Here is a 24,482-nt window from a genome sequence, read left to right as displayed (position 1 = left end):
GCAAAACATAGCAAATTCTTACAAAACATAGCAAATTCTTACATAACATAGCAAATTCTTACAAAACATAGCAAAATCTTGCAATAAGGATTCCAAACTCAAAAACAAATTTTCAGCGCGATCCGACCACCGGTTCTTGAGATACGGTGACCTGGTGTCCTTAGTATTGACGGTAAGATTTGGGAAATGGTTCGAAGCCTTAGTAAATTTGGCTAAGTCCAAACATTTTTTGACACTTAGAATATTTTCGACCTGGTGTCCTCTCAGTAGGTATGCTTGGTGTCATCTGGTTTTTTTTTCAAATGTCAAAATATTTTTGGACTTAGCCAAATTTACTAAGGATTCGAACCATTTCCCAAATCTTACCATCGGTACTAAGGACACCAGGTCACCGTATCTCAAGAACCGGTGGTCGGATCGCGCTGAAAATTTGTTTTTGAGTTTGGGACTCTTATTGCAAGAATTTGCTATGTTTTGCAAGAATTTGCTATGTTTTGTAAGAATTTGCTATGTTTTGCAAGAATTTGCTATGTTTTGTAAGAATTTGCTATGTTTTGCAAGAATTAGCTATGTGAAGGACAGAAAAGCTAAGTTTTCCAAGAATTTGCTATGTTTTGTAAGAATTTGCTATGTTTTGCAAGAATTTGCTATGTTTTGTAAGAATTTGCTATGTTTTGTAAGAATTTGCTATGTTTTGCAAGAATTAGCTATGTGAAGGACAGAAAAGCTAAGCTTTCCAAGAATTTGCTATGTTTTGCAAGAATTTGCTATATTTTGCAAAAATTTGCTATGTTTTGCAAGAATTTGCTATGTTTTGAATTAGCTATGTTTTGTAAGAATTTGCTATGTTTTGCAAGAATTAGCTATGTGAAGGACAGAAAAGCTAAGTTTTCCTAGAATTTGCTATGTTTTGCAAGAATTTGCTATGTTTTGCAAGAATTTGCTATGTTTTGCCAGAATTTGCTATGTTTTGTAAGAATTTGCTATGTTTTGCAAGAATTTGCTATGTGAAGGACAGAAAAGCTAAGTTTTCCAAGAATTTGCTATGTTTTGCAAGAATTAGCTATGTGAAGGACAGAAAAGCTAAGTTTTCCAAGAATTTGCTATGTTTTGCAAGAATTTGCTATGTTTTGTAAGAATTTGCTATGTTTTGCAAGAATTAGCTATTTGAAGGACAGAAAAGCTAAGTTTTCCAAGAATTTGCTATGTTTTGCAAGAATTTGCTATGTTTTGCAAGAATTTGCTATGTTTTGCAAGAATTTGCTATGTTTTGCCAGAATATGCTATGTTTTGCAAGAATTTGCTATGTTTTGCAAGAATTTGCTATGTGAAGGGCAGAAAAGCTAAGTTTTCCAAGAATTTGCTATGTTTTGCAAGAATTTGCTATGTTTTGCAAGAATTTGCTATGTTTTGTAAGAATTTGCTATGTTTTGCAAGAATTTGCTATGTTTTGTAAGAATTTGCTATATTTTGCAAGAATTTGCTATGAGAAGGACAGAAAAGCTAAGTTTTCCAATAATTTGCAATGTTTTGCAAGAATTTGCTAGGTTTTGCAAGAATTTGCTATGTTTTGCAAGAATTTGCTATGTGTTGCTAGAATTTGCTATGTTTTGCAAGAATTTGCTATGTTTTGCAAGAATTTGCTATGTGAAGGACAGAAAGGCTGTGCTTTGTGAGGTTTTGCTATGTGAAGGACAGAAAAAGCTAAGTTTTGCAAGATGAAGGACATAAGCAGCCTTCCTAATGTAAGAATTTGTCAGACAAAGGACATAAGTCACTTCCCTTAAGTTAGATTTTGTTAGATGGAGGACATAAGTAGCCTTCCTTAGATCAATTTCCAGTGACTTCTGTCCTAATTAGGAATGACTTTGTTTTCTTTCCATGATCCTTCTTTTTCCTTGGAAAACCATACAGAGCTTTGCTTTTTAAAAGAGTAGAGTAAAAATTTCTTACAAAGTATTTTCTCCTGTAACTATTAAAGTTTGTCTAATATTCATTACACCATAAAAAGGAAAAAAAACTTTCTCTTTAATTATTAATTTTTACTCGTTTACAGAATTAAGTATCTGTTTTAAGTGTTTTAGTGTCGGTCCGTCGATCCGTAACGGATTCCTTTTATGCTAATTTAGACAAGTTAGAATTGTCCTATCGATTTCAAACTTTGCATGATGATTTCTATAACAGTTAGGTATTGTTTTGGAAGCAACTCTATAATCGTTATCAGAAAGTCCGTATGTCTATTTAAAACATGCTTAAAATAGTCCAGATACAATATCAAATCGCCTTTTTAACACTACTAATTTTCAATTATGATGACAACATCAATAAAAGCGAAGCTCTGAAATGGTATAAAATAAACGAACATATACTTTTGTAGAGTGGCAAAACTGAATATACAAAAAATAAATATATAAGATTTGACAAAAAATTGCAAAAATTCATAAATACAGAATACTGTTTAAGGACACACTGACATTTTTAGGAATCAGTACTCCAACAATCAACAAAATTTTGTTAAAGTTAAAAATCAACATGTTTAAAATGGACGGACATTCTGGTGACGATTATAGAGATGCTACGCTTTATAAATCGTACCTAACTACTACAAGAATCATCATGCAAAGTTTTTAATCGATAGGACAATTCTAACATAAAAAAGCTATCCGTTACAGACGGACGGACATACGAACCGACCCTAATTATAGAGAAGCTTTTATCTTTAAAAATGTTTATTTTAAGGAGAAATAATACTTTGATGATGGAGCTAATGGCAGTAGGGGGAGACACGGCTCAAAACTTTCAAAAACAGAGAATATTGGTAAGTATTGTTTTATGCAGGGATCTAAAGGGATAAGGCAATAGCCGATAAATTGATGTGCAAATTTATCCCTTCTGTTGATTAAAAGTTATGGTTGATATGTTTAGACATTCAATTATATTAAACAACTAATAAAAATTTAATAAAAGTTCCCAAAGTTGTTAAGCCAACGAATAAGAAAATATTGATATAGATCTTTGCGATTAGTGTATTAAACAGCCAATGTACCATCCCTCCCTGGTTTTAAATCAGGTTTTCAGAATTTTTTGAGAGGCAGTACCCCTCCCCTCCTATCCTACCCTCATCTATGAGTGATTATACTATGGTAGCTGAGAAAATGCTGATTTACGCAAAATTTGAAAACTAAAAATTGTATCACGTATTGCTTATGATCGCGAGATCCTGCATTTTCTCTGCTTTCATTGATTAGAACTAATGAAAAAAGGTGTATATAAATAAACAATGTATAGATGTATAAACCCAGACAACTATGTGGCCCAAGTTATGGGGACCTTTTTCGTCTGCCAGCAAATTGCTTTCTACTCTTTTGTAGCGACTTTGTTGTGTTAATATTCCTGACGCTATTGGCTGATATTCAAACACCTAATTGAAAGTCGGCACAGGGTCCCAAGCAACGGTTAGAGTTACATCAAATAGCTTGTGCCCCCTCTATTATATTACTTTGAATATAAAGGTGAGGTTATATTTGCGTGGTATCAAATATCAAAGGACAGAATAATGATTATGACTAAGTGCAATGCCGCATTTCATACCCAACTTTATAATAGTGCAAAAACAATCATATGTATAGGGATAGATAAATGGCCAAAAAAAATGTCAAGCATGGACGTCCCTGCCCTTAGCAACAATGCAACCATTTTTAAGAGGGTGGGGGGTGATTTAAACCTCCTTCTCCATACGCACGTAAATTTTCATAGGGGTTAAAATTTGGAATAAAAGAATTTTAATGTTATTCTCAAAAAAGCCATGTTCCTTGGTTTAAATTGTATATGTTTTTTTTCTTTTTGTGCTTTCTTATTTGATGTCTTCTAATATGATTTAGAGAAACTTTTTTTACCATCTTATGTATCCTAAAATGTATGGAAACTTATGCCAAAAAGTGCACCGCAGATATGGATATTGAATACGTGGATATACTGACAGGGAAAAACTTGTCGTCAATTTAGGTTGCTAATATGGAACTCATTTATTGTTCATTACGTTCATCGAATATGAGGAAAGGTGATGGGCTAAAGGGGGTAAATGAGGGGGATCGTTATTTTAGCTAGCTGCGAGTATTACTTCATTAGAGTGCATGAAAATCTGGTGCAATATCCAAGTAATAATATATCGATTACTGCACACATGCACATAATTTTCTTTTCAAATCTCTTTTTGATTTAGAACTTAATTAACACTAAAAGATTTCAGGTGATTTTTTTTAATTGACATCTATGAATAATGTATTTTTAGTAGCGAATCTACTATATAATTCAGTTAGTATATAAGTTAGTTATCAGAATATAATACTGTCCGTCAGTTAGTCAGTAAGTCTGTAACGCTATGGGGGAAACGTGATTTTCTCGGCTCCTATTCAAGATAGACAGCTGAAATTTTCAGTAAAGACATATGCACATCTAATGTATACATTGTTTTCTATCTGTCTATTAATTGGTGTGCTAAATCGATTCCTAGATTTTTACATTTTGTAATTTTCTCATTTCCTGTTCAAGATAAACGGCTGGAATTTTCAGGGATTAAATAAAATCACACTCTACATATTTCCATCAAGTTTTATCAAGATGCCTTTATTAGTTGGGGTGCTAGATTGATTCCTAGATTTTTCAATTTTTATGATTTTCTCAACTCCTGTTCAAGGTAAATGGGTAGAATTTTTCATGATTTTTTCGATCCCTATACAAGATAGACAGCTGAAATTTTCAGGGATTGAATTTAAACTCTACATATTTCCATCAAGTTTTATTACGATACCCTTATTGGTTGGGGTGCTAGATCGATTCCTAGTTTTTCAATTTTTATGATTTTCTCAACTCCTGTTCAAGGTAAATGGGTAGAATTTTTAGTGATTAATTAAGTCAACATTATACATATTTTCCCCAAAGTTTTACAAAGACATACTTTTGGTTGTTGTGCTAAAACGAATTATAGATTTTAACGTTTTTCTTATTAGCTTAATGCTTGAAAAAACCATTATACATTTTTAAAAGTTTTCGTGATTTTTATTATTTAAGTTTTTTTATGATATACTCTTTAGATAATTTTTTCCAGATGTCTATTCATATTTTTTTAGCTTCGCTACTAATGGATGTTGTCATCCTTGTTGTGAAATCTTGATAGGGATTTACAAACAAACAGTGTTCAAACTTTTAGTTAAGAAGTTGCTCTACATCAAGGAGTTATTTTGCCTAGCATAATCTAAGGAGAAATAATATTTTTTGCATTTTTCCCGTCTTTAATGATATGTTAATCCAAACATTTATTACTATAATCATTGTAAATGTAAATGTTGTTTGATATTATGAGAATAAAGTGAAAGAATAGAGGAGGCAAGAGCTATATGTACCTCTGCCTACAGGGTGGGGACCCTTTCCCGATTTTGAATTGAATCATTGAAATCAGCTAATACCCTCGGAAATAAAAACACAGCTGAGTCCCAACAAATGTACAGAAAGCAATTTTCTAGCGGACGAAAAGGGTCCCCACCACTTGGGCAAGGTAGTTCTCTGAATTTTACATATATACTATTTTACATTTTCTGTTACTAGGAGGAGCGACGATTATGGCGTGTGTCTAGTATGATGCTGACTGTGTGAATGGGGTCTTGGACATATAGTGCATACCCCTCTATTCTTATAATATAATTATGTTACTAGGAGGAGCGACGATTATGGCGGGTGTCTAGTATGATGCTGACTGTCTGGATGGGGTCTTGGACATATAGTGCATCCCCCTCTATTCTTATAATATAATTATGTTACTAGGAGGAGCAACGATTAAGGCGTGTGTCTAGTATGATGTTGACTGTGTGAATGGGGTCTTGGACATATAGTGCATACCCCTCTATTCTTATAATATAATTATGTTACTAGGAGGAGCGACGATTATGGCGGGTGTCTAGTATGATGCTGACTGTCTGGATGGGGTCTTGGACATATAGTGCATCCCCCTCTATTCTTATAATATAATTATGTTACTAGGAGGAGCAACGATTAAGGCGTGTGTCTAGTATGATGTTGACTGTGTGAATGGGGTCTTGGACATATAGTGCATCCCCCTCTATTCTTATAATATAATTATGTTACTAGGAGGAGCGACGACTATGGCGGGTGTCTAGTATGATGTTGACTGTCTGGATGGGCTCTTGGACACCTTACACTGTTGTCGTCCTGTTCAATGCTACAGGGATATATCAATCAATACCATTTGAAATACAGAGCACTAGTAGTTATTTCTCTTATTACAAACACCTTTCAGCGGATAGTAAAACGATGTAATATAAGGTTAATTCTGGTTTTGTTAGACCCCAGGCATAGACGTCCAACGAAGGGGGGGGAGGGGGGGGGAAAGGGGTGATTAACCCCCCCCCCCAAAAAAAAAAAAAAAAATGCCTCTATGAAATAGAGATTACCCCCCCCAAAATTTTTATTTTCAAAATTTTACCCCCCCCACAAATAAAAAAGCTTAGACGCCCCTGACCCAAGGGGCTGAAGGCGCTCCAGCAAACGAAACTGGTATTAAGTTTATGTTATTTTTTTTAATGTTCGTGGAAAATTGTTTGTAATAAGATCCTATACATGATTTTTCAGTATTCTACTCCAGCGGGTAATAATCGTTTTCGAAGCCATACTAGAAAAAAGTTCATAAATCAGTCTGGCATCAATAAAATTACAATTGTCACATAAAAGACAATTTTCCAGAAATAATCATTTATTGGTCAGTTCGTTTATCCAGTATTAGGGGGTGGATTGGATGGAGATTGTCGTCATTTTAGCCAGCTACATGTTTCACTACGTTAAAGTACATGATAATATAATGTAATATTCAATTATTAATAAATTCATTGGCATATTTGATAAATTTGTTCTGCAGGATACATCCATCTAATCAATCCACATATAGGGATGCTTCCAGGTAAATCTATTAATCTATCTATCTATCTATGATCTATTCAATATTCATCCATCTATCAATCTATCTATCAATGTATCTATCAATTTATCTATCTATCTATATATCAATCTATCTATCAATCTATCTATCAATATATCTATTAATTTATCTATCTATCTATATATCAATCTATCTATCAATCTATTAATCTATCAATCTATTTATTAATCAATCTATCAATTTATCTATCTATCTATATATCAATCTATCTATCAATCTATTAATCTTTTAATCTATCTATCAATCTAACAATTTATATATCTATCAATCAAAATATTTAACAATCTATCTATCAATCTATTTAATAATCAATCTATCAATTTATCTATCTATCTATATATCAATTTATCTATTAATTTATTAATCTATCTATCAATCTAACAATTTATATGTCTATCAATCAAAATATTTAACAATCTATCTATCAATTTATCTATCTATCTATATATCAATCTATCTATCAATCTATTAATCTATCAATCTATTTATTAATCAATCTATCAATTTATCTATCTATCTATATATCAATCTATCTATCAATCTATTAATCTATCTATAAATCCAACAATCTATCTATCAATTTATCTATCAATCTATCAATCAATTTATCAATCTATCAATCAATCAATCTATCAATCTATCTAACAATCTATATATCTATCTATCTATCAATCTATCAACCTATCAATCTATCAACCTATCAATCTATCAACCTATCAATCTATCAATTAATAAGTTTATAACTATCTATGTATAAAATATTCCGTTAGAAGAGCAGCTGCTCTATAATTAGAGTAAGTCCGTATGTCAGTTCGTCACACTCGGTAAAAGTATTTTAGGTAAAGTTGGCCAGTAATACCGCACGCCAATATATCTTTTTTAAAGAAGAAAAAAGTTTGAAATTTTTTTCTTAGGGAAATGACCTACCCCTAACCCCCTATAAAGTCGAGTCTATGATAGATGAGCATAAGCTTACCAGAGAGATTTAGAGATTTTATAGAACATACACATACATGAACTTATTTTTTTTCTATACAATGTAAATGTAAATATTTGATTGAATACATTCGAGTTATAATTACTTGGATGTTGCAACAGATTTTCATTTACTCCCATAATACTCCCAGCTGGCTAATATAAAAATATCCCCCTGTTCACTCCTTTTACCCCTCCCCTCCTACTTAATGAACGATCTGACCAATAAATGATGTTCATATTAGCAACCTAATTTGGCGACTAATTTTCCCCTGTCAATATATCTACGTATTCTAAATATATCCATTAATCAAACCAAACAATTCTAAAAACAATAAATTTCTATTCTAGCGGTCTTCTGTAAGACATCTGCGGCAGTCAACCCATTCATCTATGGATTCTGGTAATATTTTCAGTAACGAAGCCAACTTCAATATACGGAAAAATTAAATGTATTTTTGTTAGAAAAGGAACTTTTAAAGTTTGATATTAAGTCTGTGTAATATAAAAGGAAATTTAATTTACTCGGTTGCTATAAAATATTGACTTTAGAATACTTTCATGACCATTAGTTATTTATCTCATCGTATTTTAGACAGCTTTCCTCGGACAGTAAAATAGAAAAAAATATTCTGTAGAATTGTTCATTTTTCATTGTATTCTCATATTTTATTTATTTTAGTTTGCCCAAGATCAAGGGAGAAGCTTTGAAGCTATTAAAAAGGTAAGAATTTCTGGAGATAGCTAGAGATCCTAATTTTTAATTGGACTAACGGCTTCGCACCTAGCCTCTCTAGGGGCTTTGCCCCAAGAGGTTTGATCAAACTAATTTTTCGTATTTTATATTTAAAAGAAAAATTTCGACAAATTTTTTTTTTTAAATTGGAGGGAATTTTTTTTTTTTGGGGGGGGGGGCTAGTCGACCCCACTATTTTAATTTTAGTTTTAAAAGAAAAAAAAATGGGGGGGGGATTTTCATTTTGGGAGGGGGTTGGGGTGTCCCACTCCCCAAGAAAATAGTTATAAACTTTCCCGGGACCTATGAGAAACTACCCTGTAAGGAGAACCCGATCGGTTCAGCGGTTAGCGAGATCCTTCGCTACAAACAAACAGACAGACAAACAAACAGAGAGACATCGTTCTACATATTAGGTGTTGATACCCTAGGCGATTGAGCGCATTACATTGCAATTTCAAATGCAGAGTATGTTTGAAGGTGACGTGGAGAGGACTTGTACCCGAAGCGTCACCACGCCCCTGAAGTCAAAATATACATATTTACTAGCCGGTACGCCCCTAAAGGCATTCAAGGGCACATGAGGGGTGAATCATCTTGGAAGGGTGGAGGTACCACCTCCAAAATAGTCAAAAACTTTCCCTTGACCTAATTAAAGCTTCGCTGTAAAGGAGAACTATATCGGGCCAGCGGTTAGCAAGATCTTAAGCTACAAACAGACAAACATCTTGTTACTTTTATAGACGGATTAAATTTAAATGTGATGGGTAGGTCAGAAAAATAAATAGCTTCCCTAAAAAGTACAACCTATTCAGACCTGTATTTTACGAGAACTTTAGCTACAGACAACAAAATCCTTACTAGATTAGTTTATTTGATCATGATCATACCATCAATGCAGAGAGGTCGGGGACATTGGGTTATTTATTACCCAAGTCCCCAAAGTTTAATAATAACATTTTCTTATACGTTGGACTAACAACTTTGGGGACTTTTACTGAATGTTGATTGGTGGGGTTACTAATTTGAGTGTCCGAACGTTTCAACCACTAGAAGTATTCACCAGAGGTGGAAACTTTGTGTATTATTATTGGGGATGTAATTGTACATAGCAAAGGTGATGGGTAAGAAAATGCCGTTTCTCAAAGTCGTCACGGTAATACGCAATCTCGGAAGGATGACGCAATCAGTTTTCATTGTTTGAGAAAAGTGCATCTTTGCATCCTAGCGAATTAAAAAATCTTGCATGCATCGCTTTTATCTTATAGAGAAAATAAGTAAATCAAATAATATTTTTCCGCGAAAATTGTGATACGATTATTACGTATGAAAGCGTGCGAATTTGAAAAACGGAATTTTCTTACCCGTCCACCTAGCAAATCTCCTTGATTGTACTTTTTAAACCAGATTTTCTACCAATTAGGATTAGGAGCAAACGAAAGATACAAACCTCATATCGTTAATGATTTCTAAAAATCATTAAATGCTCCTATTCATTTATGATTAATAACCTTTTTTTTTAGCAATTAATATTTCAAAAACATGCTTCTTATTAAAACAAGGATGACAACATCCATAAAAGCGAAGCACTGAAACGGTAGGACAAACGGACATTAACACTTGTATAGTGTCTGAAATGAATAATCAGAATAAAAAAGTATAAGAGTTGAAGCAAAATTGTAAGTAAATTTGTTGAAAAATTGCTTAATATAGGATAATGTATATGGACATACTTACATTTTTAGGACTGGATTATAGAGTTGCTTTGCTTATAACATTATACTGTGTTGTCCCAGGAATCAATATACCAAAATTTAGATCAATCGGATGATTAGATCACATAAAAATTTGTTGTTAAAAAAGTAAAAAAAAAATCAACATGTTTAAAATGGACGTACGGACATTTTGGTAATGATTATAGAGTTGCTACGCTTTCTAAATCGTATCTAACTACTAAAGGAATCACCATGCAAAGTTTGAAATCGATAGGACAATTCTACGGACGGACGGACCGACCCTAATTATAGAAAAGCTTCGCTATTAATATACAAACTATAGAATAGCTCCGCTATTAATTAATATGAAGATGCATGAAGTTAGGTTTATTTAATAATCTTTATTCAAAAGTAACAGGATGCCTGTGTGTGTAGTAAAGTATTTCGCTGACCGCTGAACCGATATGGTGGCGTTATCCTCTTAGAAATTTTTTTTTCAATTTTGTACCCCCCCCCCCCCCCCCCCCCCCCCCGACTACCGACGAACAACTATTTTAGGTTAGGTTAGGTTTTAGGCTAGGGAGCCGAGCGCTGCGGCTAGGCAGGCAAGGGGCCGAGCGCTGCGGCTAGGCAGGCTAGGGAGCCGAGCGCTGCGGCCACGGTTCATAGTTCGTTGTCGGGGGGGGGGGTACTCAAATTTTCAATATTGAAAAAAAAATTTCTAAGAGGATAATACCGATATGGTTCTCCTCATAGATCCAGTAAAAGTTGATAACTATTTTAGGGGTAACACCACCCTTCCAAGAAAAAAATGAAAAAAATAGAGCCGACTCTCCACCTCCCATTTAAGTGTCCCTAGAGGCCTCTAATTATTATTTCAGTCAAACTTATTCACCATTATTCGTAAAAACCCAGGCTGGAAGGGGACTTTGAGCTGTTAATTACACTAGTCCCGAAAGTTTTTAATAACGTTTTCTTATTCATTGGCACAAAACTATGGGGATTTTTACTGAATTTTGATTGTTTGGTTTATTAAGTTGATTGTCCAAACATTTAACCACTAATTCTAATCTAAGGAATTTTATGTATGAAGTCATTGGGGATGTACTACATCAATTTATCGGCCATTGCCTTATCCCTTTGGATCCCTGTTAAAACCTAACTATTCTTAGAAACATCCTTTATTCTTAAACTCTAATTATTATAATTATTCTTAGAAAAATCCTTTATTCTTAAACTCTAATTATTATAATTATTCTTAGAAACCTCATAAGATGAATTACACGCCATAACTCGATAAAATTAAGATATTTTAGTACTTTCACACAGAGGTGCTAGTGAGCACGGATAACAATCCCCCTCCCTTTGAAAGCAATGGTAGGAGGTTTTTTTTCAAGTGCCCAACCCCTGCGGTAGACTATCGATATGACAATATTATGTTATGTCAGTATGGCCAAATTATAGACATAAATATTTCTATAATTTTAAGAAACAGGATCGTCTTGATTGTATTAAAGAAGAGGGTGAGGTTAATTAATAGAAATAATCTTGACGTACTATTTAATTAGTCCACTAGCCTTTATGTATCATTTCATAAATCCTTATATAAAAGTAATATAATGTATGTGTGTGTGTATGGCGAGAGAAATGAATGAAAACAAGACTTTTTTCAAATTAACGTACTATTTAATTAGTCCAGAGGTGGATGCTTAAAAAAAATTTGCCCCACTAATCGCTTAGTGGGGCAAAATTGTTTTCCTGAAAAATCCTCCAAAATCACATAAAAAATCTACAAAAATCAAATAAAATCTTATGTTAATAACCCTTCTCTGATTTTGTTTAATTTTTGTAGATTTTTAATGTGATTATGGTGGATTTTTCACGAAAACAATTTTGCCCCACTAAGCGATTTTTTTAAGAATCCACCTTTGTAGTATCCTTAACTTTAAAACTGAATCCATTATTTATGAAATTTTCTTTTGTTAACAAAAGTTTTTCTAATGATTATATACTTAGAATTGAATAGAAAACTTATATTGTTTTATTCTATTGAAGGATCTTTTGTAGTTTTAAACATTTTAAATGCTTTGTTAAAGTTAACAAAGTTTTTTTGCTATCTACCTGTATGACCCTGCCAGGTTGGAGTATTTGAAACTATGTATATCTGAAATGCAAATGATCTAATTTACTATAAATTATAGAAACTTGTTAAACAAACCCAAAGTTGTTTATTTAATACTAGTGGCTACGCCCTTAGAGGCCTCTAGGTGCACTTTTTTGGGAGTGGAGATATTGTTTGTGTAAGAACTAGGGTTGGGCCGGATATCCAGTGTGGCCGGATATCCGGCCATTTTCAATATCCGGCCGGATACCGGATATTGAAAGGTTAGAGTCCCCCGCGAGGGGCTAGAAATAGGAGGAAAGCTACTAAGAAAATACGAATAATCGCTTCTTAAGGGCCGTTGCCACGAAAGGGACTATACCCGCAAAAAAATTTCTTCATAAACTGGTGTTTTATATTATACTAGCGACTGCGTACCTAGTATCTAGGGATATTAGAAGGGACATGAAAGTGCAGAAAAATAACTTAAAACCTTACAACGACTTTTTTGTAAAAAATTAAACAGCCTAAAACCACCCTGGGACCTATAAGAAGCTTCACTCTAAAGAAGAACCATATCGGTTCAGCGGTTAGCGAGATCCTTCGCTACAGACAAAAAAAGCTTACTACTCTTTATATAATTTGTATTGTATTATACAGTGTGTTTTTTTTAAAGCAATTTTACCCCACTTATAGTTATCATAATTTAATGATTAATGGCTTATTTTTTTCGTTTTTTATAACCATTTATAGAACATGAAAAAAATATTTCAGTTTTTATTAAAAAAGTACAGTAAAATCAAAAATTCAAAACTTAGGTGTCAACTTCTAAAATAGGTTTTAGCGCATTTTTCTTAAGCGCAAATCTTCTACCATCTGCAAGAAAAAAAATTTCAGTAGTCGACTTTGGGCGGCCAGTACTCCCTCCCTGGTTGATATCTGGCCTTCAAACTATGATATGCTCTAGTACATGTCCCTAAAAGTATCTGTATCAATTTTTAACTCTGTATCTCCACTTTGAAGCGTTTTGCAGCCATTCTTGCAAAGAGTAGAAGATTTGAGCATGAGAAAATTGCGCTAAAACCATTTTTAGATGTCGACACCTAGGTTTTGAATTTTTGATTTTACTGTATTTTTTTAATAAAAACTGAAATATTTTTTTGATGTTCTATAAATGGTTATAAAAAAACGAAGAAAATAAGCCTTTAATCATTAAATTCTGATAACTATAAGGGGGGCACAATGCCATCGAAGGTGATTTGACTTTTTTGTCAGAACCTGAATTGGGACATAGTGCATTTCATTACCCTAGGTTAGGTAACTTCATTTCACTTTTCAATAAAATCTAAAATGCAGCGGTTTTTGCAGGAGGTACCATTTTCTTTGAAAATTTTAGAGGAAAATTAAACAGTTTTTAGTTAATTTCTACTTCTATTTTCAACTGAAGAAAAAATCCTTTTGTGTATATACAGAATCATTGTTGTTACTTAATTTCATCAAAAAAAAAATTTAAAAACTAACCCATAAAAGCCGATTTTTCATTTTGTTCAATATGGGTAAAATAAAAATATTACCATCTCCAAAGGGTTAAAATCAAAATTTCAAAGCTCTAAAATGTTGTTCATCGAAAATAAATAGCAGTTTATAAGGACTTTTTGAATCAATCTTCTCATTTAACAGGGAAAAAAACAAAAATACAATCTATTTTTTCAGTGTTAACATAAAAAAAGCGTTTGATTAAAAATATAAATAATAATTTTTTAAAGAAGTGCTAAAAAGTAATACAGACTATTCAACTTTACCTCTGACATTTAATTAGATGTAAAAAAATCTATTTAACATAGCAGACAATTATGATAATTTTTTTACAAAATTTTTCACCAAAGCATTACTGATAAACCAAGGACTTATTAGATAACATACTAAATGCTCCTTTGTAAAAAGATTCTATAAAAAATGTATTCTATAAGAGAATCATGTTTTCAAATGGACATTTCAAATTATAGAGTAGCTTTTAAAAAGTAGAATCTATTTAATCTTTAAAAAATTAAAATAAAGAATAAAAAACTTGAAAAGTATCGCTTAATTTAAACTATGTTATTCAAAAGTTGGATTCGGTAGAATGTGATGGAAGGTTTCATTTTACTAACCTTTCACTAACTGCTTTTACCTCGTCCCGGAATGATTTTAGAAATTTCCCCATCCCTTTGAATTAAAAGCTTCTAGATGCTAGTGGCGCATCCCCAAGTTTTACATAATATGATTAAAAACAATGTTTTTCTGTCCGACTTAATCCCAAATAAACATAATTTAGAAATAGTCACAATTGTAATAATGGATGTAGAATATACATGGATATTATGACAGGGGGAAATTGTCGTCAATTAAGCTTGCTAACATGAAACCCATATATTGGTCAGTTTGTTCATCCAGAAAGAGGGGAGGATATAAATGTGGTAGAGGGGGAAATGTTAATTATCCTTATCAGAGAACATGAAAATCCAAATAATAATATATCCATTATTAGTAGCGAAGCTACTCTATAATTCCAATGTCCGTTTATCTCTTTTATATTTTTTAAAACTGGTTTACTTTAGCAATGTATATAGAATACATGTTTATATTAACAAGGGAAAATTTGTCGCCAATTTAGCTAGCTAATATGTACCTCGTTTATTATAGTTTGTTCATCCAGGGGGTGGATTGGGGTATTGTAACTTAAGCTGGCTGTGAGAATTATTTTATTACAGTACACGAAAATCTGGTGCAACATCCAAGTAATAGTAATATTTCTATAGCATTCAGCAAATCTGCACATGGTAGAGAAAGGTACGAACGAATCTTAGCCAAAACAAATTTCATAACTAAAGACAAAATAAAGACCTACTGCTGCTATGTCAGATGAGAGGTATTTATAGTAAAAGTAGGGGAAATGCCTTCTCTCAAAAACAAGTGCAACCCATAAACATGATCATTTTGGAAAAAGGGTATGTTACAATATAGTCTGCCTGCAATATTTTGGATCATAAGCGTGCAGAAGGGGATGTATACAACCCCTTGAAACAACATTTTATGAAGAACTGCATTTCTCTTTTATCACCCTTGAATAGAGAGAGAAAGAGACAGAGAAACAAAGAGAGAGAGGGAGATTGATTGAGAGAGGGAGCATAAGCGAGCGTGAGTTAGAAAGACAATTTTACCTATAAAATAGTCATTAAACATTCAATCTTGTCATTCTAATATACATACAGTACTAAGGTTTTTTGTCTGTATCCAAAATTCTCGGAAATCGCTGGTCCAACTTGGTTGCACTTTTATTTGGGTGTGGTTTTAGACTATTTTCAAGATCAATATCGCCCTAAAGTCAAAGGGTAGAACAACTCATGGATCCAAAGGGATAAGACAAAGGCCAATAAATTGATGTACATCCCCAATATTGAAACACAAAATTACCTTCTTTTGAGCTTAAGATTAGTGGTTGAAATGTTTGAACAGTCAACTTAATAAACTAATCAATTAAAAAAGTCATCGAAGTTGTTAAACCAACATAATTGTAAAACTTTAAGGACTAGTGTAATAAACATTGGTATCTCTCACTCTGGGAACAGCTAGTCACTTGAAGCTACTCTATAATTTGAAATATCCGCTTGAAAACATGATTTTCTCATAGAATATAAATTTTTAAAGGAGCATTTAGTATGTTATCCAATAAGACCTTGGTTTATCAGTAATGCTCTGATGAGAATTTCCATAAGAAAATTTATTTTAATTGGCTGCTATACAAAATTGACATTTTTTACATCTATTTCAATGTCAGAGGTAAAGACTGAACAGTCTGTATTACTTTTTAGCACTTTTTAAAAATATTTTTTTTTGTAGTTTTTTTATCAAATGCTTTTTTTATGTCAACACTAAAAAAATAGATTCTATTTTTGTTTTTTTTTCCTGTTAAATGAGAAGATTGATTCAAAAAGTCCTTATAAACTGCTATTTATTTTCGATGAACAACATTTTAGAGCTTAGAAATTTTGATTTTAACCCTTTGGAGATGGTAATATTTTTATTTTACCCATATTGAACAAAATGAAAAATCGGCTATTATGGGTTAGTTTTTAAATTTTTTTTGATAAGATTAAGCAATGATTCTGTATATACACAAAAGGATTTTTTCTTCAGTTGAAAATAGAAGTAGAAATTAACTAAAAACTGTTTAATTTTCCTCTAAAATTTTCACAGAAGATGGTACCTCCTGTAAAAACCGCTGCATTTTAGATTTTATTGAAAAGTGAAATGAAGTTACCTAACCTAGGGTAATGAAATGCACTATGTCCCAATTCAGGTTCTGACACAAAAGTCAAATCACCTTCGATGGCATTGTGGGGGTAAAATGGCTTTCAAAAAAGTTCTCATAAAAAAAACACACTGTAGATAGGATAAAATTAAGGTTAAAACTTAAAAATTAAGTAACTATTAAATGATCTTTCTTCTTAGCAAATAAATCTAATTAACTATTACTACCCTCAATCTGTAATATCAACCCCTAACGGTTGGAGGAAGGGCGAGGAATTGGCGTTGAATGCCTGCCCCCACCCCCCCTCTGTTTTTTTTTCTATCCCATTTTCTGTGTATAAAAGGTAGAGGACTATAGCTGTGTGACTTTCGAAATATGGGTATGACACATAACTGAGAATTGAAATTTTTTAATACCTCCTTTCTGGCGGGCACAGGATGCCAGCAAATCTGGTAAGGTCATTCAGGTAAAAGGTAAAAATATATTTTTACTTAAACAAAGCATTTCATGTTATCTAATACTAAAATATCCTATAGTCGTACATCCTCATATGTAATATAGGTGTTCAAGTCGATTTCAGGTTCCAGGTATAATCCTGCAAGTCCTGAACCTCCAGGTCTCCAAAAAAACTTTAAAAGGTTCCTGTGACCGCAAATTTTTACTTAAAGATTTAAAATTTTAAACTTAGGCTTTTTAGAAAAGAAGTTGTATCAACTTTTTTGCTTTTTATTTAAGATAGCTAGCCGGTCCTTTCAGTAAGTAGTAGATGTAAAATTTAATTGTAATTTATTTTTTAAGTAATTTAAGTTTTTTAAAAAAATAATTAAGTCGGTTTTAAGGTACTAAAACGCAACAAAATAAAAGAAGAAAATAGCCAGTATAAACAAAAATAGTAAGATCTTTAATTTGACACCTTACTTTTAAAATTCTGTTGAGTAATTGTTGAAAAAATCAATTTTTTTAACCTCGGTTTAATCAAAACATTAAACCTAAATATTTTCTCATACAGACATAAAAAATATGGGTTCATATATACCATTAGAATGAGAAAAATAATATGGATCCATTGTAAGCAAAATTGAAAAAGTTTAAAAAAATTGTAATAAAAAATAGAAAAAATAAAAAAGTTATTTTAAGAATTGTAACTACTAAACTAGCCAATCACAAATCGCAAAAATTGACGAATCGGGAAGCTTAATCTATAAAATTAACCTATAGAATAGCCAGAAAAAAAGGAGAACGTTCATACAATATATACAACAGATACTACAATAAATATAGTGATATTAAAGAACATGTAAAGAATGAAAAATTATGAACAAATATGCATCAGTCTGTTTATAAACTTCAAAACAATGCAGTTAAAAATACATTATTGTTTCTTGTGTTTAAAAAATATCTGCTACATTGCATTGTCTTTTGTTTAGGTTTTGTTCAGGTTTGGTTCAAGCTAACCCTTTAAAGCCGAAAATTATGATTCTTAAAATAAACTTATTTTTTTTATTATAGTTTTATAAAACTTTTTCAATTTTGCTTAGAATAGATTCGTAATATTTTTCTGATTCTAAAGGTATATATGAACCCATGTTTTTTATGTCTGTTTGAGAAAATATTTAGGTCTAAAGTTTTTATTAAACCGAGGTTAAAAAAATATATTTTTTCAATAATTACTCAACAGAATTTTAAAAGTAAGGTGTCAAATTAAAGCTCTTACTATTTTTGTTCATACTGGCCATTTTCTTCTTTTATTTTGTTGCGTTTTAGTACCTTAAAACCGACTTAATTATTTTTTTTAAAAACTTAAATTACTTAAAAAATAAGAGGTCTACAAAAAAACCGATTGCATATCTGAATTCTATGAAAAATTTTACATCTACTACTTACTGAAAGGACCGGCTAGCTATCTTAAATAAAAAGCAAAAAAGTTGATACAACTTCTTTAGAAAACATTTGGAAAACTTTAGCTAAACCATATTCTACTACATAAATAGCGACTTCTTGACAATAAGAAACAAAAAAACAGGAGAAAGGAGAACAATTAATATCGGTCTAGTCGTTTGCGAGATCCTTCAGATTATTTAATTATTTAGCCTAAGATTTCAAATTTTAAACTTAGGCTTTTTTATATATCTTCGTGGCATATTACAATTTCATAAAATCCGTTGCCGTTTACCTGCCAACCGTCGGTTTGCGGCTGGCAGCTGCCAAGTACTGCTGCCACCGCCAAAATTTATGTTTTGAGATTTCTAATATAAAATTTACATAAAGATGAACATATTCAGAAAAAAATTGTTCTTCTATTTAGGATTAAAAAGCAGAGATTTTTGTTGTAAAATATAAAAGATTATATTGCCGGATATCCGGCCGGATAGTTTCAATATCCAGTATCCGGCCGGATATTGAAAATGGTCGGATATCCGGCCCAACCCTAGTTTATATGAAACGTTGTAGGGGAACATTAAATATTAACATACATGGCAGTTAGACTGCTCTCAGACAGGTTTTTAGCTACTTTTATATATATAACATATTTCAAGGTACAGATCTACCCGTCCATCTCCAGAGAACTCCTCAAGATTTCCAAATTCCAGGTAAAATTGAAATGGATATTTTTTGGGGAGAAGACTAAAAACGGTCATAACATGCAAATTTGAATTTGAATGGTAAATAATTGTCACAGTTACAAATAGGATATTTGAACATGAGCATGTTGAGTTAGGTTAAGTAAACGCTGTTATGACCCCGCAAGGTTAAAAGCCACCCTCATGAGCCAAATATATTTATTCTAAAAAGTTTGAGATAAGGACCTGGGGATATTCTGTGGTCCCAAAATATTTTTTACATGCATACACACAGATTTATGATAAAAAATGGGTCCTACGACAAACGCAGGAGTCCCAAACGTCGGAGTGGAAAAATGTCGGAGTGACACTTAACCTAACCTAACCTATTTTAGACCATCTTATAGGTTTTTTAAATGCCTAACCCCTGCGGGGGGCTTATTTGTTCATTCATATCTTAACCTAACCTAATCTGTATAGAAATACTTAACTAAATTAATATTTTAACACTCCTGCGTTTGTCCACTCCGACGTTTGTGACTCCTGCGTTTGTCCTGGAACCAAAAAATGCTATTCTGGTACAAAAAAAAATATTTTCTATAATAAGAAACTTAAATATTATAATTCTTTTGTTAGTATTCTAAAGTTTGTAATCGATAGGACAATTACAAAATGTCTAAAATAACGATAAGAGCAGACCATTTCTTTTTTTAAATTAGAAAACTTTAGTTTTTATTACAAATTAGGTTTTAATTTGTGTACATCAGACTTTAGGAAAGTATTTAAAACGTAACTAAGTACAGCAAACTCATAGATGGGAACACGGACAATGAGATCTAAAATCAAGAACTACGAAACCTCCCTCAAATATTTTAATATCTCTATTTTGAAGTATGACTGGCAGACAGACGGACAAAGCATATTACATTCTTGATGCTCATTGTTATAGGGAATATTAAAAAGATCCTTAAATATTAAGATTATAAGTTGGAAAGAATTTTAATGTTAGAGGGAGATTTGAAATCTGCATCAAATTTTAAGGATTTTTTATAAAATTCGTTTTTTGTATAATTCTTTATCTAAAAGCGAAAATACAATTTAAGTTGATTAATTTTGACATCTGTGATTGGTGGATTGAAAATTATCTGCGCTCTGATTGGATAAGCTTAAGTGTCGCACATCATTCAACCAATTAGAGCACAGGTAGTTTCCAATCCACCTATCCTATTGGTCAAAATTTATGAACTTAAATTGTATTTCCGCTTTTAGATAAAGAATTATACAAAAAACGAATTTTTTAAAAAATCCTTGAAATTTGATGCAGATTTCAAATCTCCCTCTAACATTAAAATTCCTTCAAACTTATATATCCTATTAAATATATTAAAAAACATTTGGATAATGATTCGCTTTCAGTCCAGCAAGAACTCCAAGACCTAGTATTATACATATGATCTCAATTAATAACAGGTAAAATTCCTTATACAAAAGTAACCAGATCGTTGTATGTCTATCCTGTACCGAAGGATCTCGATAAACCGCATAACCAATATGGTCCTCCTCTGCATCGTGTAGCTTCTCATGGTTTCTGGGTGGGTTTATAGATATTTTGGGTGAGGGTACCACCACCCTTCCAAGTAAAGTTCCAAGACCTATGAGAAGCTACACTGTAAAGGAGAACCTTATCGGTTTAGTGTTAAGCAGGATCCCTTGGAACATACACAAAATCAAATTTGCCGCTAAAATGAACCAATCACGCACCTCCACGTTATTAGATAACTTTTTAAAAAGATGTCTTCTGATTGGCTCATTTCAGTTGCATATTGCAATCTAGGAGATTTTAATTATTTCAGCATTTGATCATATAATTTATTTTTTCAGACATGCTTCAACCAGTTGTTAAGACTTCAAGAAAAAAATAGGTATTTTCCCTCAAGTGTCTATCGAGCTTCAATACAACATAACCTAATCTGACACAAAGTGATAAACAAACGATAATACAACCCTCACCCCCCCCCCCCCCTTCAACCTATTTCAAAATTAGATAGGACCGGAGGGAAGGGGGGAGGGTTCTGTGCTCGACTAGATACATTCGATGAAAACCTCCAAAATTGTTCTTGATATTACAAATAAGGGAGGTGAAACAGGAGAAATTATTTGACAGCCTATCCCGTGACTTGTATATAAAACAATTACTTCCGGAGATATGGGCTAAATTCTTCGGTCTTACCTTACATGTTCATGCATTAGAAAATATATTTTTTTGTTAATTGTTTGAGTAAACGGACAGGACAATGGGTGATAAATTAATCTTTCTCAATATTTACCAGAACTCAGCAGCCGCCTGTAATCCTAAAAAAGTCAACCATTTATAATTTTAAACACCAGCTGGAAAGCTTAACCTGACCCAAATATGGCAAAAATTTCAAAGTATCCAAACAAGTTTAAGTTTTAGGCTTAATAGCGGATGCCAAGTCCTTATATATATTCATTATAGATTCTGTCTAAGTTGGCTGGTAAATATTAAGTTAATTCGGTATTGTCCTCTTCCTCCCTAATTGTATGATTAAGTAACTGATGATAATCATTTAAATAACTAACAATGTGAGGGGTGAAGATACCCCTTTCTGTCCGAGGTGGGTGTTTAAATAATTTCTTGCCGCGACAATAAACAGTTTCACGGCATTTTCGCATTTGAAGTGGCCAAGTAAGAAAAAAAATAAATGCGAATAAGTACATTTTACTTTAAAATGCTTTTATAACTTGGCCACTTCAAATGCGAAAATGGAGTGAAACTGTTTATTGTCACGGCATAACTTCTCTTATAGACATAAAGAAACTATTTAAGCACCCAACTCCGGAGTAGTAAAAACCAGATACTAACAAAGCTTTTCTAAGACTGACTTTGTATGTATAGTAGTGAGAGAGTGTAAAGGGGTGTTTCACTCTCCCCCCCCAAAAAAAAAAAAATTAGAAAACTCTCATTTTATCCCCTCAAAAATGTAAAAAAATACATTGGCTTACCACCCCTAAAAATTTAAACCCACTCAAAAAAAAGCTTTGACGTCCATGTTTGTAATTCATAAATAAAAATGTATTGATTGAATGTGTTCCCTAGTGTTGGTCGATTTTGGACATTTTAATCTGAGACTAAAGCAGGAACTTGCACATGATTTTTATAAGTATAACACACCTCTTGGTGATTTAAAATTTATCTGAAGTCTAAAAACTGTTGGCTACTACACATTAAATTATACAGCATTTTTTTAATGGGAGTCAAAACATTATTGAATAAGAACTATAGCTTCATGGTGCTGCTTGACAAACCTTTGTCAGTTTCAAATTATTTCATTCTTAGCTCTCAAAAAACCTCTAAAAATGTCCAAAATCTACCCAAACTAGTGCTCCCCCCACCCTCTGGGTGGTTAAGTTGGCTCTAAAGTCTGAAAAAATTTGAAATTTGATATATTGTATATTTTATAGTTATGGAAAAAGTATAAAATAGTTACTTGATAAAATCCAGTATTTTAGTGTCATAATCACAAAATATTATAAAATATATGTTAAATGATAAACTATGAATGAGTGGCCATTTTTTACGCGATTTTCTGTTAAGTTGGGTGCAAGCTTCCAGCCAAATGCGCTTATTAAATTTTTTGTTATTATGACCAAACGTATCATTAAGAACAGATTGGCCTAAAAATCGCATTTGACTGAAAGCTTGCACCCAACTTTACGGAATATCACGAAAAAATGCCCCAATTTAATTTTAAATTGTGTAAAAATGTCAAAATACACATGAGGTGGATTCTTAAAAAACTTTTGCCTCACTAAAATTATTGAGGTTCGCTAAAAATTTAGAGGGGATAATTTTACCTCACTATTTTAGTGAGGCATTGAGTTAAAAAAGTTTTTTTGAAAATTTACCTCCGATTTGTAAAAATTAAGCGCTTTACACATGTCGTTGGGGTAAAAATAATAGCCGCAACACCCCCCCCCCCTCAAAAAACTTTGTATTTGGAAGGGGGGTAAAATCATATTTTTTAAACACCCCTCCCTTAGACATCCATAATCCACCAGTATTAAATAAAAATTATTAATAAAAAAATTCTTTATTGTTAAAATTTTTTTGAAAATATTTTTTTTGTATTTATTGTTATACAAAATTTATTGTGGATTTTTCGTGTTTTTAGATTTTAATAAGATTTAAATCTTTATATAAGAAGGTGTATTAACTTTTTTGATTTTTATTAAAGATAGCTAGCCGGTGCTTTCAGTAAGTAGTAGATGTAAAATTTTTCATATAATTCAGATATATAATCGGTTTTTTTTGTAGACCTCTTATTTTTAAGTAGTTTAAGTTTTTTAAAAAAATAATTAAGTCGGTTTTAAGGTACTAAAACGCAACAAAATAAAAGAAGAAAATGGCCAGTATGAACAAAAATAGTAAGATCTTTAATTTGACACCTTACTTTTAAAATTCTGTTGAGTAATTATTGAAAAAATCTATTTTTTTAACCTCGGTTTAATAAAAACTTTAAACCTAAATATTTTCTCAAACAGACATAAAAACATGGGTTCATATATACCTTTAGAATCAGAAAAATATTACGAATCTATTCTAAGCAAAATTGAAAAAGTTTTATAAAACTATAATAAAAAACTAAGTTTATTTTAAGAATCATAATTTTCAGCTTTAAAGGGTTGACTTGAACAAAACCTGATCAAAACCTAAACAAATGTACATACACTGTAACAGATATTTTTTAAACACAAGAAACAATAATGCATGTTTAACTGCATTGTTTTGAAGTGTAGTATAGACGTAGGACAGATCTTTCTGAATTATAGAGCAGATTTGCTACTTCTACAAATAACTAATGTCACCTTGTTTAATGTTGATCAACACTTTATTAATAATATAGTAGATTCAATAATAACTGGATATATGTATATATTACTTATGATTCTGGGTTGGTATAATGTAACTGTGGTGTCCACACCTAGGGACTCAAACCTACAGCTACAGGGGAGCGAACCTAGCTAAGCTAAATTCTAAAACCAACTGAAGTTGTCTAGCTTTGCATTGTTTTA

The 24,482-nt window shown here is 32.0% G+C and overlaps 1 protein-coding gene across 1 annotated transcript in view; it reads left to right on the top strand.

Annotated features, from left to right (window-relative positions):
* Positions 1-23,303, top strand: part of LOC145331064 (melanopsin-like) — a 34,456-nt gene extending 11,153 nt beyond the window's left edge. The window contains exons 9-16 of the mRNA XM_080175682.1: positions 2,740-2,818; positions 6,145-6,242; positions 6,930-6,970; positions 8,336-8,387; positions 8,667-8,708; positions 19,365-19,418; positions 20,805-20,858; positions 21,270-23,303. Of these exons, the coding sequence (XP_080031808.1) occupies positions 2,740-2,818; positions 6,145-6,242; positions 6,930-6,970; positions 8,336-8,387; positions 8,667-8,708; positions 19,365-19,418; positions 20,805-20,858; positions 21,270-21,291 (442 nt within the window). The 3' untranslated portion in view covers positions 21,292-23,303. The remainder of the gene's footprint in view (positions 1-2,739; positions 2,819-6,144; positions 6,243-6,929; positions 6,971-8,335; positions 8,388-8,666; positions 8,709-19,364; positions 19,419-20,804; positions 20,859-21,269) is intronic.
* The last annotated feature ends 1,179 nt before the right edge of the window (positions 23,304-24,482 follow it).

The sequence above is a fragment of the Acartia tonsa genome, chromosome 11, assembly GCF_053477335.1.
Source record: "Acartia tonsa isolate MP-2025a chromosome 11, ASM5347733v1, whole genome shotgun sequence".
Taxonomy (NCBI): domain Eukaryota; kingdom Metazoa; phylum Arthropoda; class Copepoda; order Calanoida; family Acartiidae; genus Acartia; species Acartia tonsa.
This window is presented reverse-complemented; position numbering and strand designations above follow the sequence as displayed.